The sequence below is a fragment of the Gobio gobio genome (genome assembly GCF_949357685.1).
Source record: "Gobio gobio genome assembly, chromosome: 17".
Classification (NCBI taxonomy): domain Eukaryota; kingdom Metazoa; phylum Chordata; class Actinopteri; order Cypriniformes; family Gobionidae; genus Gobio; species Gobio gobio.
Window position 1 is genome coordinate 23,927,264 of NC_137110.1, and position 12,746 is coordinate 23,940,009.

Genomic DNA, 12,746 nt, shown 5'->3' on the forward strand with positions numbered 1-12,746 from the left:
CTAAAGAAACCTGACTAGAAGAAGTTCATAGGGGATAGTGCCTATACCTGCTGACCACTGATGGTTGCCACTGGTATAGAGGCTGGAGCAATGCTGCTCTCAAGAGGAACGGTGATATGCCCAGACATTTTGGCTGGAACATGCCCTTGGCTAACAGCAGGAGCAGGTGCTATTAGACGACTGGGCATAGGCGATTTCAGGGCAGCCTGAAAATTAACAAAAATATAATTTGAGATGATATATATATATATATATATATATATATATATTTTTTTTTTTTTTTTTTACCAACTTAACTGAAATGTGAAAGAATTCTGCATCAAGTGACATTTTCTTTTTTCACAACATTTCATCTCAAGCATGTTTTTTTACTGACATTATTCTCTCTTTGGCAAACAAATATGCTAACTTTTGGAAAACTTTTTAGTGACAAAATTGTTCATTGTGGTGGAAATGACCCCACAACTCGATGACAGCCGTAATTTCTGGAAATTATTAAAATTATTTTCAAATATTAAATTAGAGGTGCCACAACATATCGCAATTCATAAATGTGACAATATACAATATGAAAAATGGATTGTGATTAAACTTGTCGGGTTGGCTTTATCCCTTCTGAACAACAAAAAGTTTGAACATCAGAGAGAGCAATCATGTCTACATAAATGTCTACATTACATTGAAATCGGTCTACATCATGTTACTAGATAAGCATGAAATATATTTCACTATGCCTGGTATCCCCATAACCAAGGTACTTGATTAAAAAAATGCTTCACCTGGATTTTTCAAGTTGGAAAGGATTCAAAACACTAGAAAGCAGTTGTCAATCAATCCAGTTGTTGAAATGCACCCACATTGCTTTACACAAGCACATAAATTGTTAATATTGTGACAAAATCACAAGACAAAAGAAAGGGAAAATAAATTACCTTTACAGAGGCCTCACCGACGCTCGACTGCTGGTTCTGTAGTAGATGGACTGATGGGGCGGCCACAGTTACCGGAGGGCTGGGCTGGATAGGCACATGCTGGGGCAGAGCAGGAGGCTGGCCGAGGGCTTGGACCTGTGGGTAGGGCCTGACCATCACCGTCTCCTGCTTATCATCACGGAACGAAGCAATTCCACCAGCGCTGCCACTGCTGCTGCCGCCAGGTGGAGGATCCTGAGAGTGATCCACCTCAAGCCTGCTGTCCTCACTGCCTACTGTAACACAATATTCACCACATTATGTCATGCCCAGATACTGGTACTTCAGTACAAGGTTGATGCTAATAAGAAGATCACTACAGACCGACATGGACACATGCTCTCCACGGTTCTTTGTGTCAATCATAACTCTAATATCACCAATTGTGACACTTAGATAGTTCACCAAAAAATGAAAATCATTTAAACACCCTCATGTCGTTTTCGTTCATCTTCGACAAAAAATTAAGATATTTTTTAATGAAACCTGAGAGGTATCTGTCCCACTATTAAAAGTCTGATTAACCAAAACTTACCATACATAAAGCCATTCACATGATGCATAGTGTGACGCACACACATACATCAATAACTTTCATTCTAAAATGTATTCTAAATTTACAACAACAAAAAAATGTAGGTACAATTGAAACCACTCGTATGCAAATCACATACTCTTGGTGGCCTTATAAGCAAGTTAAGATGAAATTTTATTTTTAAACATAGATATATAGTAGATCTTAAAGGCGGCATGAAATAAAATGTTACAATTCGTATTTTTATATTAATATTGTAGTGTTTACTATAACTGATTTATCTGTGCACTTCATTATTTTTTAAAAATTAATTTACCCTTATAATCTTTAATCAAATACGTTAACCTTCCCTCCCCCATCGAAACGATCTCTCTTCTCTCCCGGTCATGTGCTATGGCGCGAGGGCGGGGTTATCGCCCCTGTCTCGTTTCTGCACTGCCTCTCAGAAACCTGTCACTGAGCGTGGCAATATGGTGGTTAGGTGCATTTTTCTTGGTATACACAATACCTTCTTCAGGAAGTACTTGAGGCAAAAAGAGAGAAATATATGAGAAATAAAAGCTTTTTTTAGGTAAAAATTACTCATTATAGTCGGACGAACAGCTTGTCGTGACGGCTCGCACTGAGGAATGCAGCGTGTGTGAACGCGCTTACGGCACGCCCCCCTTATAAGGGAGAGCTGAGAAAAAAGTTTTACAGAAATAAAGCCATATAAGGCTTAAAATAAGTAAAATCTGTAGCATAAACCAGCGAAAAGTGAGGAAATATGCTCAGTAACATAATATTTAGACAGAAAATACATTTATTTAAGAGATAGATCGAGTTTTTCTCCACAACTGAGTGCAAACTTCAAATCTGCCTCCATTTTGTTAGCAACGCCCAACTTCCAACGATCCAATCAATTCCTGAAGGACGAAATCAAGCCTTGCCCTACATTTTTTCTAATTTCAGAAGCCGTTTCACTCGGATATACGTCACAATAAGGAGAAAAAGACGATCTCAACTTCCGTTTCATGCCGACTTTTTTTATATTTCAACATACAAGCTGTGAGAAAGCTCTGCATAAAGACTAGGAGTGGGATTCACAGGGTACCTCACAATACGATACGATACGATACAATACAATACATGGCTCACAATTAGGGCTGGGCAAAAAATTTTTTTTCGATTAATCGTTTTTTAAAATGTGGTCGATTCAAAATCGATTCTCAAGGCCAAGAATGGATTTTTTCCCCCCGGGGGTTTCCAGTCGATCCTGCCCGGTATCGCATATATGCTTGTCGTTAAGATAAAATCGAATGGCAATCGTATCTAAGGAAGGCACGCAAATAACAGAGATAGTGACGAAATATAATGCATCATCCGGGGGCATCATCAAAGCTCAGATGCCACAACTTCCGCTAAGTGAGGTCAAAATACGAGCGTGGTCATAGATGTATACATAGATGCCTCATTAGCGCCTGCACGGATCAGTAGAATGAGGCATCTACGATCGATATATCTATGACCACGCTCGTATTTTGACCTCACTTAGCGGAAGTAATGGCGGAGCTCAGAGATGATCACGTTTGTCTGATAAGAGGTAAAATAGTAGCATAAATACTGCTCGGTTTCTCGCAGAAACTGATCGTTTCGCTAGATAAGACCCTTATTCATCGTCTGGTCTCGTTTAAAGCCCTTTGAAGCTGCACTGAAACTGTCATTTGGACCTTGAACCGTTTGGAGCCCATTGAAGTCCATTATATGGAGAAAAATCCTGGAATGTTTTCATTAAAAACCTTAATTTCTTTTCGACTGCAGAAAGAAAGACATGGACATCTTGGATGACATGGGGGTGAGTAAATTATCAGCAAAAGTTTATTTTAAAGTGAACTAATCCTTTTCATGTGCATATGCATGTGTTGTGAATTAGGCGGAAAGTAGGGCTGCACGATAAATCGCAAATGCACACGATTTGGCAAAGGCTGCGATTATTTAATGCGCAGCTTCTCAGTAAAGCCAGAGGGCGCTCTCGCACAGGGTACTCCAAATATGTGCCGCAGAAGTATAACTCACAGCATTCCAGGAAATCCCTATGAACATCATACAATCTGTGAGCTGAATAAACAGAAGATTGAAACGCTTTGATTGATTAAACATGACTAAATACTTCTCATGTTTGGAAAGATGTTTGACGCGTGTTGCCTTTTCAATTGCATGTTATAAGCAACTCAAACTCGCAGTGCTTTCAGATGGAGCAGCATTTACTACTGATCAGAGAGCTGTCCTGCACTGACGAACTGAGCATTAAAAATTTTTTATAATTTGCAGCCTTTGTGATTTCATAATCACGTTAAGTGCAATTTCATGTTAATTGCGATTTATCGTGCAGCTAGGGCTGGGACGGTATGGATTTTTTCTTACCGCGGTTGAAAAGCAAGAAATTCCCGCGGTTCAGCGGTAAACCACTTTAAACGGCTCCCGATCGAGTTTCGCGCACAGCCGCACACGCACACACCAGCGCAGGCAATTGAACATAATAAGGAACATGTTTATTTTACATTTATTTTTTCACGTTTAGAACAGGAACAATTAGAACAGAAATGGAATGATATCTGGGAAAAAAAAGTGCTGGCAAAACGAAATATAGACTAGGCCATGGTTTACATCCCAGTCATATTTTTTCCTGAGAGAGCAGATCAGATCACGACTGAGAGATCTGAAGATGGAACAGCATAAACAAAGACAAACAAACACATTTTTATTTATCAGTATTGATCAGTAATATAGCCTATATTTATTTGTTCATGTTTATTTATTTCCCATATTTTTACTTTCAGATTACAGTCGTCGTCATCAAACAATCACTTAAACTATAACGACTTTCGCGCACACCCGCCCATATAATATAATATATTATTTATATTTATAGTATTTATATTTTTATATTACATATTTTTACAAATTCAGGCTATAATTTACATTTACAATTTACATCTCGTGTGTGCTTTAGTCTCAGTGGTTAATGAAGACTATTTAAGGAAGGCTCAAGGCTATTTAATTTAACAAAGTGTAGTCACTCGCTGCTCACACTACCGTGATTGTATATTATGCTACGTTTATTATTTATATTTATTTTTTATATTTTATAACATTTACATAGCCTATTTATATTATTTTACATATCTCGTGTGGTGTGCGCTTTTGTCTCAGTGGTTCAAGGCTATTTAACGAATACTTTTTAATTTAACAAGGCTATTTAGGCTAATGATTATTTGAATTATTATATATATATGTTATTTATATTACATAAATAATTTTTACATATTATATAATTATTTATATTTATGTTATTAATATTACATAAATCATTTTTACATACTATATTATTATATTATATTAGGCCTATTTTTACATATTTATATTAATTTATATATAGGCTATCTCGTGTGCGCTTTTGTCTCAGTGGTGCTATTTAACGAAGGCTATTTAATTTAACAAAGTGTTGCTGCTCACACTACCGTGATTGGATATTACTTATTATTTATATTTATATTACATATTTTTACATATTCATATTAATTTATATATCTCGTGTGCGCTTTTGTCTCAGTGGTTCAAATATTTAACGAAGGCTATTTAATTTAACCAAGTGTCGCACACTACTGTGCTTGTAAGCCTGCCAAACGGATATCTTTTTCGATAGCCTTTTAATGAAATTGGAATTTCAGAATCACATAGCCTACTTATATTTAATTGCCTACAATAGATTATTTATTGATTATATTGAATGAAATTTCGCATGCCCAGCTTATTTGTAGTCAATCTTTCCCAAACAGAGTTGGAAGAGAGTAAAAACTTACCAGTACTAAGGAGGGCTGAGGCAGGTCCAGCTCAGTTTGTTCTTTCTGAAGCCGTGTTTTTTTTTTGCCAGCTATGGGAGAAATCGGTCACCAGCGGTCGACACAAACCCACGGCCCGGGCGGTGCGTTCTTTTTTCTGCTTTCATGACTTCTATCTTCCTACCCGCTATTGTCGGCTGCGCAACCATGTGAGAGAATTGTGTTAAGCACGTGCAATTAAAAACCTGCTTATGCGCCTGTATTTTATATTTAGTAACATTTAATATAAATTATAGGCTACAAGACATTACACGGATACAAATGGAATGTTATAATGGAAAATTGCGCTCCCCAACTCGCGAAAGGTCGGATTTGCTCCATCTTTTGATTAGGTTTTGTTTAGAAAACCTTGAATCCATATAAGACACGCACGTCATTAGACACAATCCATGTCATTAGAATCAATGAATCCATGGAATTAGACACAACGTGGACACATGTGCAGGCCAATGTTTTTTTTTTGTTTGTTTTTTTTGCGGTGATGGCGGTGACGATCTCAGACCCGCGGTAGGCGTCACGTGACCGCGGTATTGCGGTAATGCGGTAACCGTCCCAGCCCTACGTGCAGCCCTAGCAGAAAGTTTTCATAAGAAGTTCAAATGTGCGCATAAATACAATTATTAGTGAATGAGACCATAGACTGTAAAAAAAATATGGACGACGCGCATTCACTCTCTTCCGTTGACGTAAGTGAAGGCGCCAGTTTTGGGTCTCGAGTCTGCGCAGTAGTGAGCGCGAAGATGAGCCGCGATATCAAGGTCCCGCCCACACTCCCGCCTAATCAACATCTTTTTGTGAAATAAACAGTTATGGAAATGTAGAGATTAAAGTTAAAGCTCCAATCTCCTCCTGAAGTTCCTGAAAAAGGTCCGTTAGTGCCTCAGTGACTACTTCTCTCAGAGAAGCTGTCAATCATAACGTCACACCCCCATTTTTATAGCATCAAATAACCAACTAAAACCAAACTTATTTAAAGAACGAACACTTGAACTAGCATCAGCGTGATAAAAAAACAGCCTAAAATGACAGAAACTATCTTTGGAAAAAATTTATTTGAAATGTAATTTGATTGTTTAGTTTGTCTATGTCACATTACATTTCATGGAAGAGGTGGACTTTATGACCTATACTTCTTCGTCACCTAGGGGTCGATAGAGATGCGTTGGCTTCAGTTTTCAGGACTCGTGTGGCAGGCTTGAATGAGACCCATTGCCCAGCCTTTTGCTGGTGCACACGTCATCAGAGATGTTGTTGCAAAGGGAAAGGGAAGATAACGGGTCTCATTCACTAATAATTGCGTGGATTTTTTTGTATTTGTACGTACAGTAGAACTTCTCACAAAAAACCTATTTCACAACACGTTCGTACACGCATGAATTTGTTCTTAACATCTTTCCAATGTAAGTGAATTTTGGAGCATTCTAAATGAGTGGTCGCGTGCACAAGGTTAGTCATTTGCAAAAAACACGCCCAAACCACTTCCATATAAGGGCTTTCCACACACGTTTTCCTTACAGCCTTTCGTCGCGCTAGTCAAACTTGCTGATGTTTGCAGACTCGTTTATGGAAGCATGTTTCCGCCACAGAGTAAAACATGTTAAAAAAGAATTGCGACTTTTTATCTCGCAACTGCGAGTTTAGGCCTACATCTCAGAATTCTGACTTTTTATTCTCAGAATTGCGAGATATAAACTCGCAATTGTGAGAAATAAAGCATATACTGGCCCGATTCTCAAGCAATGTCAAGTGTGCCATTCTCACTAGTTCTCACAATAAACACCTTTTATACAGACCCAGATTAGAGACCTCTCATTAGCCAGTTGAGCATATTCAATTCAATTCAAATTTATTTGTATAGCGCTTTTCACAATACATTTCGTTTTAAAGCGGCTTCACAGAAAATGCATCTACATTACAATTTAAATTGATTTGTACATGTTATGCATTTCAGAAATGCACATATACAAAGCACACAGATTAGCTAACTATTATTAATCAATATAATAACTATGGCACAGAAATAAGAATACATGTTGTTAATTAATAGGGTATATAGAGATGAGCATGAGTGCATATGCATATATCTATGTTATTCAGAGAAACGTCACAGGAGTCGCAGCTGAAACTATAATGCAGCTTTGCTTACTCTTTAACTGCATATGATGGAATGCTTTAAAATTTAAATGAAATGTTATTATTTAATAATTTTATTATAAAATGTTATGCATGTATTATAGCCTATAATACAATTAATGCAGCATACTTCAATATAATTATAGTTGTAATAGGAAGGATGACTTATTACAGAATATAACTTCTTAACACGATTATAAGGCCGCACAGAGTAAGAGCTATTTAAGTACGTGTGGTTTCAGTTGTTCCTATATTTTTTTGTAAATTTAGAAATTAATTTATTACGAAATGTTTTTATTTGTTCTTAAAATCGTTCGTACGCACATTTTACGCACAAATGTGTGTGCATGCTTAGTGTGAATGAGACCCAATGTTTTTGATTAAAGTTGCCATGATAGTCTCTTCTTACCTATAATTGTGATGTGCATCGGAGCGAATCCCGAATTATTTTGTCCATTGGGAATTGATTGGATTGTTGTCATTTGCTATTGCTATGATCTCATGTGAGCGACAGGTTGTCATGCCCGAGATCGCGTCAGTAAACACGTCATCAGAGAAGTGATGCAAGCGAGAGGGGAACTTATTTTAATTAAAGATTACAAGGGCATATGAATAAAAAATAAAAAAAATAAATGATGTGCACAGATAACCCTTTTATAATAAAACCTGCAATATTCAATAAAGAAATGGTAACTTTTTTTTTTTTTTGTCAACAAGATATTAGTTTTTCCTGCAGTATCAACTACTGGAATGTTAGTATAGGTGACAAGCCAACCCCATCTTAAACTAAAGGATCTGGACTGGTGGCATCACAATCCTACCTGATTGTGTCCCTAGAACGCTGCTGTCACTAGAAGTCTGACCCGGTCCGGCCCCAGGAGGAGGCAGCGCAGCCCTAGGAAACTGCTGAGAACTCATCTTCTGTGAATTAGCTGTAAGAAAAGTTAAACAGGTTTAATACATGTATTAAAGTGCAAGGGAAAATATCACAATTCGAAAAGAACTATAGACAGTGTGCTTTAGAAATCCTGCTTCTGGAGGGCCACTAGTGTCCAGCAGAGTTTACTTTTACTATCCTCCAAACTGGCAGCACTTTTCAAGCAACCTAGAATAGATGATTATGGTGTGTATAATTAAGTCTGTATCTAAAATGCACGAGAGCCTCATTCAACAGCAGGGTTTGAGAGTTCAGTATGGAACATGTTTAACGTTAAATGTTAGTTCATGTGTTGACACAGACCACAGGAATTACGTGCAAAGAAAACACATGAACGAATTAAACAAGCAACAAACTACAATCGATGCACTGCACGGACAACACATTAATCTCCATCCGCTATTATTAAACAAATATCCTTCAATACTGAGGTAAGTTACTTTAAATATTCTTCATTTTATGGCGTGATAAACTAGATGTCAAAACCAAAACCTGTCACTTTTGGCGCTTTAATGTTTACTTCACGAAATTGAACACGTTACGCGAGTAAATCATACTATCATCCAACAAGCCATGATAATAGAGTAATTGTTAAAGATCAAAACAGAGGCGCTATTTTTCTCTGTTCCATTGCTGGTTGACAAAAGCTCATTTGAATCTGTTTATAAAGTGCAGGTTGTATACAGGATATATCAGGGTTATTGCATTATAACAATATGTATATGTACTACAAACATAAATAGGACCTATACAAAGAAATAAAAAAAATAAAAAAACACATTGCAAATACTACCGTGTCTCTGAAGCTATTCCCACTCCATAGTGTGAACACTGCATCAACCAAAAAGCACGAAATGGCGGACCGGCGCAAACGATTTCAAAATAAAATCCCCTTTGAACCGCACCAGTGTGCACATATCAGGTTTTTTTCCTTTCTTATTAATCTTTTTCTCTCTCTCTCTGTCTGTCTGTATTTTTTTATTTTTTTGTCTTTGAAAAGAAACCAATTTTCGCAGCAGTTTGTGTGTGCGGCCTTTAGAGACCTTTTTAACATCACGCATCAACAGCAACAACTAGTGATTGATGTACTGGTGTAAGAGGAAACCTTACCTGAAAAATAAATAAAATATAATAGGCCTACATTGTAAATAATAAAATATGCGAGGACATAAAAATGAATAATTAAATAATGCACTCGTCAATGCAAAAATTATAAAACAACTAAATGTTTAGAGAACGGTAAAAAAATATTAAATGAAATGCAAAGTTGAATATTGATTTTTAATTTTATATTTCAAATTTCCAATTCCAATCATTCATTTATTTCATTATTTATCACACATCTTACTGCTTGATCCAGAGGGAAAGAAATGGTACAGCTGAGATGTGCATTATTTACATTTTTAAATCAGTTATAGTAATAATAATTATAATAATTTGTTACATTTATATAGCGCTTTTCTAGGCACTCAAAGCGCTTTACATATAGAAGTCAACAACCACCAATGTGCAGCATCCACCTGGATGATGCGACGGCAGCCATATTGCGCCAGAACGCCAACCACACACCAGCTGATTGGTGGAGAGGAGACAGAGTGATGAAGCCAATCTGTATATGGGGATGATTAGGAGGCCATGATGGAGAGGGGCCAATGGGCAAATTTGGCCAGGATGCCAGGGTTACACCCCTACTCTTTTATCGAAGGACATCCTGGGATTTTTAATGACCACAGAGTCAGGACCTCGGTTTTTAACGTCTCATTAGTTATTTTTGACAATACATTTTTATTACAACTACTACTTGTCTTTATGCAATAATAAACACTGGACAGCAAAACATTACTCTGCAAATTCAACTTTATTCAGACACTGAAATGTGAAAAGCATCCTGAGAGACATTTAAGAAATAGCTGAAAACAACAATATAATACCGTCAAACTAAGGAGGCATGCCAGAGACACCTGGAATAAAAGAACATATCATAGAACAATTAAATTAATAGAACATTTAAATGTGTTTAAGAAAATTGCTGTTCTCTTTCAAACAATCGCTTAGTATCTCACTATGGGAAACTAAACTTAGGTGTGATAGACTATGGAAGCACCAATTACACCACATCCATCCAAAGGGCAGACTAATCACAGATCATGACAAGGAGCCCAACCCCTCCTTATATACTGTTGTGATCCCCGAAATGGCATTCTGGTGAGCTATGTTCTCAGTCTTTTGACTCACCATGTCTGCGTCCAAGATAGTCATTGGAGAAAGGGTAAGATGCCCCTTCCCGGTCATGTCCGGCAGCATGTGGATTCATGATTTCAGGCAGGGATTCGCATCCGATGTGTATTGCATGCATGGGTGTCAAGCATGTTCAGGCTGGACTGGTGGATGTGGAAAGTTGGACACACTATTGTGTAATGCCGGCCAGGGTTTTGGAAAGAAGTCTTCAGGTGGCTACATCTTCTAAAGATGATCTGTGTCTTTCTACTATCCCTCTCTCAGCTAAGGGTGCTCAATGATCTCCACTCTGAGATGGGATCTGAGATGATGAGAAGATGTTAGCTCGCCTGCTCCGGGATGACCAGAAGGATGACGTTATCATGTCTGCATCCCAAGCATCCAGGCCTGTGAACGCACAAAATGACAATTTAGCATCGGCAGTGGTGGATTGTGACCTGAAGGTTTGGAAGCGTGTGGCAGGCTGGCAGCTCTATAAGCTTAACACTGCTTGGCTAGTAACTCCTGGGGACCTGGAGTTAAATGGGATATTTATGATTGCTAGACTCCCTTCTCGCTGTGCGGGTGAGAGGTCACTCTGGCTTAATCTCTCAAGCACCAGGGAAGAAGAGAAGTTAGATCATCTTAATGCTCCGGTGGATTCAAAAGGTTTGTTTGGTCCTGCTGTTGTGGTAATGAGGCAGAGATATGACCTTCAAAAGAAGGAAGGTGATCCCTATCCTCCGACGTTATCCATCCCTCAACCTGATCCTCCGATGCAGAACAGTTTTTTTTTTAAACACGTCCAGGACTGCAAAACCACAGAGCAGACCGCTCACCCCCAACTAACCGCGCTGCTTTGAACGCAAAGCCGTGTGGTACACTCTAAAAAAAAAAAGGTTCTATATGGCACCAAAAATGGTTCTTGGCTCGTTATCATAGGGGAACCTTTTTAAGTGCTATATAGCACCAATTTTGGTGCTTCAGTGGTTCTACAGCGGTTCTTCAGAGGTGCTATATAGCACCTTAGTCAAAGAACCGGTGAAGAACCTCTGAAGAACCACTGAAGCACCAAAATTGGTGCTATATAGCACTTAAAAAGGTTCCCTTATAATTGCGAGCCAAGAACCATTTTTGGTGCCATATAGAACCTTTTTTTTAGAGTGTAAGAATTCATTCATAGGTCCACTAACCCTTCTAACAAAAAGAAGATGGATACCTAGAATGCAGTTTCTGCATGGGAAGGACTAAGGACAGAGGGCACGTAGGGTTTTCTGCTCTCCCTTGTCAGCCACATCTGATCCCCCACCCGCAAAAAAGCGGAGGATGCAAAGTTTGGATGAAAAATTTTCACTTTTCTCTGCACTTAAATGGAAGGGGAAAATCTCAATCACCAATGTGCAGAATCCACCTGGATAATGTGACAGCAGCCAAATTGCACCAGAACACCCACCACACACCAGCTTATTGGTGGAGAGGAGACCCAGTGATAAAGCCAGTATAGGGGGATGATTAGGGGGCCATGGTGATGGACAGAGGCCAATAGGCAAATTTGGCCAGGATGCCGGGGTTACATCCCTACTCTTTTTTTCGACATCCTGTGATTTTTTATGACCACAGAAAGTCAGAACCTTGATTTATCTTCTCATCCGAAGAACGGAATTATTGCTTTTTGACAGTATAGTGTCCCCATTACTATACTGGGGCATTAGGACCCACACAGACCACAGGGTGAGCTCCCCCTGATGGCCTCACTAACACGTCTTCCCAGGAGGTCCCATTCAGGTACTGACCAGGCTCAACCCTGCTTAGCTTCAGTGGGCAACCAGTCTTGGGCTACAGGGTCATAGCTGATGGCAAAGGGCTAAATCCCGGGGGGATCGGTGGGGTTCAAAATACTCAGAGCTCTTACTCACTCGATCTGCTGGGGCGACTGGTTCACCCAGTTGAATTCTTTCACCATTGTCTCATCAAGCATCCCTACTCGCATAACACATAAGATTGTGCTTAGAATGCCATTTCGGGGACCACCCAGGTATATAAGGAGGGAATGGGCTCTTTGTCATGAGCTG

General features: G+C 38.7%; 1 protein-coding gene across 2 annotated transcripts in view; it reads right to left on the bottom strand.

Annotated features, from left to right (window-relative positions):
* The window catches only part of sap130a (Sin3A-associated protein a), a 32,770-nt gene extending 23,464 nt beyond the window's left edge, over positions 1-9,306 (bottom strand). For both annotated transcript variants that reach the window (XM_079841478.1, XM_079841477.1), the window contains exons 1-4: positions 9,251-9,306; positions 8,342-8,452; positions 933-1,207; positions 48-206 (exon numbers count right to left, since the gene is read on the bottom strand). In XM_079841478.1, coding sequence (XP_079697604.1) covers positions 48-206; positions 933-1,207; positions 8,342-8,438 — 531 coding nt within the window. In that variant the 5' untranslated portion in view covers positions 8,439-8,452; positions 9,251-9,306. The remainder of the gene's footprint in view (positions 1-47; positions 207-932; positions 1,208-8,341; positions 8,453-9,250) is intronic.
* Between the last annotated feature and the right edge of the window lie 3,440 nt (positions 9,307-12,746).